The 5,109-nt window shown below is 37.4% G+C and overlaps 1 protein-coding gene across 1 annotated transcript in view; it reads left to right on the top strand.

Annotated features, from left to right (window-relative positions):
- Positions 1 to 3,800: 3,800 nt before the first annotated feature.
- Positions 3,801 to 5,109, top strand: part of LOC107668469 (carbohydrate sulfotransferase 8-like) — a 4,047-nt gene continuing 2,738 nt past the window's right edge. Inside the window, exons 1-2 of the mRNA XM_016460342.1 lie at positions 3,801 to 3,810; positions 4,172 to 4,206. Coding sequence (XP_016315828.1) covers positions 3,801 to 3,810; positions 4,172 to 4,206 — 45 coding nt within the window. The remainder of the gene's footprint in view (positions 3,811 to 4,171; positions 4,207 to 5,109) is intronic.

Genomic DNA, 5,109 nt, shown 5'->3' with positions numbered 1-5,109 from the left:
TATGTTGCATCTGAATAGAGTTCTCATCTTGGCTATACATATACATATTAAGCTTTTTAAAATCAAGTTTGTGTAAAAATGGATTGAAATCCAGTTATTTTGAGTGCACTGCATTGTGGGATACAGTATCTCATGCATACATACATTTCGGCATATGCATAAGTCATCTAGGTATTTCAGACAGTTTGCATATACTGTACTATTCACAATATAATCAAATAGTATGCACTGTAGAGTTGTTTGCTTATTTAATTAATTTATGCATTCATTCATTTTGTCTCTTTGCTAAGCTAAGCATCACTGTTAGTAGCGGATGACTCGATGTTATTGTCAGCTGCGAGCATCTACTGATACGAGGTTAAAATCTCTGCCCTTCAGTCAGAAGATATGAAGATCTCGGGTGTAAATCAAGCGCATCATCCTTCCCAGCGTGCATGTGGAATGACAAGATGTTTCTCAGCCCTCCCTCTGATGTCTTTAAAGAGCAGCGTGTGTCAGGTGTCTGCAGCCGCTCTCTCTGTTGTTTCAGTGCGTCTACAGTCGTTTGAGGAGATCTTCTGCTGCGTGTGAGGGGGTCGCGATAGGTCAAGAGCTCTTTTGCATTTTAATCAACTGCTTGCCAATTAACAGCTCTGTGTAAGTTTGTCTGCGCGGTGTAATTTATTTAGCCCGTGGCTCACTTCTGACAGGAACATTTGTTTACAGAACCTAGTCGCAATGTACAGCTGGAGCGTTCGCTCGCAAACAACCTGCGCTTCTGCTGTACGATCGTGCCGTATTAGAGACCAGTTCACAAACGTTCAAACCTGAAAACAACTTCTGCGTTTGTAAGTTGTAAGCTGTTGTGTTTTGAACACAAATTCCAAATCCATGTTTTTCCATTCCAAACTCCCATCATGTATTCACTAAATATTTGCACACTACCGGTTAAAAGTTTTTTTTAAATGTTTTTAAAAGAAGTCTCTTCTGCTCACCAAGGGTGCATTTATTTGATCAAAAACACAGTAAAAACATTATTACAAGTTAAAATAACTGTTTTCTATGTGAATATCAGTTCAAATGTAATTTATTCCATTATCAATGTTGAAAACAGTTGTGCTGCTTCATATATTTGTGGAAACTGAGATACACTACCATCCAAAAGTTTGGGGTCAGGGTCTTGCTCAAGAAACATTTCTGATTATTATCAATGCTGAAAACAGTTGTGCTGCACAATATTTTTGTGGAAACTGAGATACACTACCATCCAAAAGTTTGGGGTCAGGGTCTTGTTTGAAAGAAATTAATACTTTTATTCAAAAAGGATGCATTAAATTAATCACAAGTGACAGTAAAAACATTTATAATGGTACAAAAGATTTTTATTTCAGATAAATGCTGTTCTTTTGAACTTTCTGTTCATCTGTGAATCCAGCAAATCAGCATATTAGAATGATTTCTGAAGATCATGTGACACTGAAGACTGGAGTAATGATGCTGAAAATACAGCTTTGATCACAGAAATAAATTGCATTTTAAAATATATTCACATAGAAAACAGTTATTCTAAATTGTAATCATTTTTCATAATTTTACTGTATTTTTGAACAAATAAATGCATCCTTGTGAGAATTCAGGCTTCTTTCAAAAACGTTAAAAAAATCTTAAACCCAATTTTTGACCGGTAGCATATTTTTGATTGTCTTCTTTCTTGTAATATTCCTCAAATTTCATCTCCCTTATTTTGACTGCTAATAATATCAATAATCTGAATTCTTGCTGTAGCATGTGTAGCTGTTTGCATGCGTTTTACGCTTGTGATGAAGCAGTATCACAGCGATCTTGGAGCGAGAGAGAACATCAACGCTTCAGGCAAAATCCCAGAACTCTCTGCTCTCTGTCCGCTCCACACTGCTCACATCTGATGTCAAAACATTCGAGAACCAAGACGCTGAAGTGATGCTCCTCTGAAATACGTGCTAACAGTTGGACTAATGAAGAAGTAAACAAACGTTTTTATCGTGAATATTCATAACCCTGATGCAAGATGGGTGACAGTGATGATCATAGCAACGTCTCTCAGCTGTAAACAAGAAGTCATATGAACCATATGTGTGTTTTACACTGTTTCTGACCATGCAAACATGTGGTTTTGTTATCAAGGTGTATGTGTGCATGTACATCCATATGATGTAGGTCTGAAAAATAATGTGTTTCTTGCACATCTCATGTTTCATTACAGTCAGATCTGAATATGTGAAGACTGTGTGGTTTTGCTTGTGCTGGTCTTGATGAATTCGCAACGTGCATGTCACTTAAAGGTATAGTTCACCCAAAAATGAAAATTTGCTAAAAATGTCCTCACCGGAACCAGTTTGGAGAAATGCAGCATTGCATCACTTGCTCAGCAATGGATCTTCTGCAGTGAATGGGTGCCGTCAGAACAAGAGTCCAAACAGCTGATAAAAACATCACAATAATCCAAAAGTGAAGCTGAAACAAATCCATCAAGACGTTTTTAACTCAAATATGAGTCCATAATCCATAATAACGCTTCTTCCAGTGAAAAAGTGCATCTGCTGTTGTCTCTCACATCAAAATCCAGCCACATATTTGTTTAGAGCTGTTTTGGCTTGTAAACGGTGCTTGATCTGTGCAGATTTCTCTCCTGATTCAGACCAGAACACTTTTTCACTGGAGGAAGCGTTATTATGCATAGAGGACTCATGTATTAGCGAGAAAACATTGAAAAATTATGGATTTGTTTCTTACAAACATGCAGCTTTTGTGTTCTCCAGATGTTAACTGCTGGACTGGAGTGGTGTGGACAGGGGCGGACTGGGACAAAAATTCAGCCCTGGCACTGTAGCCACACCGGCCCATATTACCACACCGACACAGCCCCACCCACGGACACGGAATAGAATATATAGCAAAAACTATAAATAGTAGCAGCAGTAAATCCTTTTTGATATACAATTATTTGTGATTTAAAGTATGCGGAAGTGTTGTTAGTATGTGCTGCATGTGCATTTGTGTGTGTGAGTGTGATCTCTCTCTCTCTCTGTGTGTGTTTACCCTAAATCCCACTTTATCTGCTGATGCAATTCAGTAACAGGCTCGTTAACACTTAAGTTAACCAATTATCACGAAGCAATGACATTTTAAAATATACTGGGGTTCTATGCTAAGCTTACAACTGTTTAATACAATGTAGGCTACTGTAATAAAAAAAAAAAAAAACAGGAGCTAACTGGCAGAAGTAGTGTGAAAAGTGCTAGCTGTATTTTGTGTTTTCTGTTGAAAAGAGTTCGGTTAATTTTACGCATTTAGCAGCGTCGGACTTAAGCCGTGGATTATTGAGATGTTTTTATCAGCTATTTGGACTCTCATTCTGATGGCACCCATTCACTGCAGAGCAAGTGATGCAATGCTACATTTCTCCAAATCTGATGTAGAAACAAACTCATCTACATCTCGGATGGCCTGAGGTTGAGTAAATCTTCAGCAAAGTTTCATTTTGGGGTGAATTATTCCTTTAGTTCAGCACTACAACACTGGACGGGTTTCTTTTAATCATCAGTCTCTCCTCATTCAAATAGCGCAGGATATTATGAAGTTAAAATACCTGCAAAATATTTCCCATTTTTTGATCCATGGGGGACATTAATACAATGTTTAAAGATGGAATAGGTGTCTGTCTCTACACAGTATATTGTATACCATATAATTTGTGTGTGTGTGTGTGTGTGTGTGTGTGTGTGTGTGTGTGAGCGAATGCTTCTCGATTACATGTTTGAAACAAGGTCACATGGTTACGCATGGAAAGCTGTAATTAGTGAATGTTTCTCATTCACTCCGTAATTACAGAATAAGTGCTATGAAATGCTTGAGATTGTGGAATGAGAAAGACGCAGCATGTGGCCTTTACTGTATGTGTGTTGTTGTGTGCACACACACACATGATCCACACACACACACACGTTCCACACACACACTAAGGGGCCGTTCACATAAGACATGTTTTTCTGTTCTGAATGATCTTGAGATGCATTTTTAAGTTGAACTGTTTTGAAAGATGATGCATGTCATTTTTAATATGCAGAATCCATTATGTGTATCAAATATTTTTACTCTATTGCATTTGCACGCACAGCTAATCTGTCTGTCTCTCTGTCTATCTGTCTTTCAGGTGTGAAGTTCAGAGGAACCACTCAGTCCAGGCAGGTGAGAAGATGCAGATGTTCTTATTTTGTTTGTATTCTTCACTGCGGTGTTATTCAGAAACACATGTGACCGTTTTAAGCATCTTCTCCTGTCTTCTCTTCTCTCATGCCCTCATATTGTCCCGAGGGAAGGGCAGATTGCTGGGCTGTAACCTGGCTTCACTAATCAAATGAACCCTGACTTCATAACGAACAAATCACCTCGTTAATACTGGATTTATGATTATTCAATTCATTGACTTTATTGCACCTTAATGAATTCAAATGAGAAGTTAAATAGATTTTTGCCACAGGCGACATGTTTTTGGAAATCAGATGACGTCGAGAATTAAGCAAAAATCCTCATCAATTAGCGGATTAGAGATATTCAGAGTGAGTCACAGAGCACAGATGAGCTGTAATGAAACACATTCATCCGGCGGAGAACAGGAAGATCACACACGGGTGAATGGCTCCATCTGATGGCTACAGAATAGACTGATAGCTCAGCCAGACCAAGAGAACTATCTTTGGCCATTTAAATTAGTGGAATCAGCTGATAATGTGTATGTATACACATTACACACACACATATATAGACATTATTTATATATATTCCATTAAAATGCTTGCTTTTAGGATTTTATCCTAAAAAGCAAGCTTTTCTTTTTCTTTTTTATCCATCAGTTGATAATTTGCCCTTTCTTCTGATTAAAGGAATACAGTGTGTGTGTGTGTGTGTGTGTGTGTGTGTGTGTGTGTGTGTGTGTGTGTTTTCTATTTCTGCCATTATTTTCTATATAAATGTAGCTTGCATTTATGATTTTTATTTTGAATTTTAGTTTATTAGTAGTAGTAGCAGTAGTATTGTTATTAGTATTATTATTTATATATTTATTAAAGGCATCAACTGAAAATGTGTGAT

The sequence above is a fragment of the Sinocyclocheilus anshuiensis genome, unplaced genomic scaffold, assembly GCF_001515605.1.
Source record: "Sinocyclocheilus anshuiensis isolate Anshui unplaced genomic scaffold, SAMN03320099.WGS_v1.1 scaffold2085, whole genome shotgun sequence".
NCBI classification, from domain to species: domain Eukaryota; kingdom Metazoa; phylum Chordata; class Actinopteri; order Cypriniformes; family Cyprinidae; genus Sinocyclocheilus; species Sinocyclocheilus anshuiensis.
Note: the sequence above shows the minus strand (reverse complement) of the source record. Positions and strands in the feature narration are given on the sequence as shown.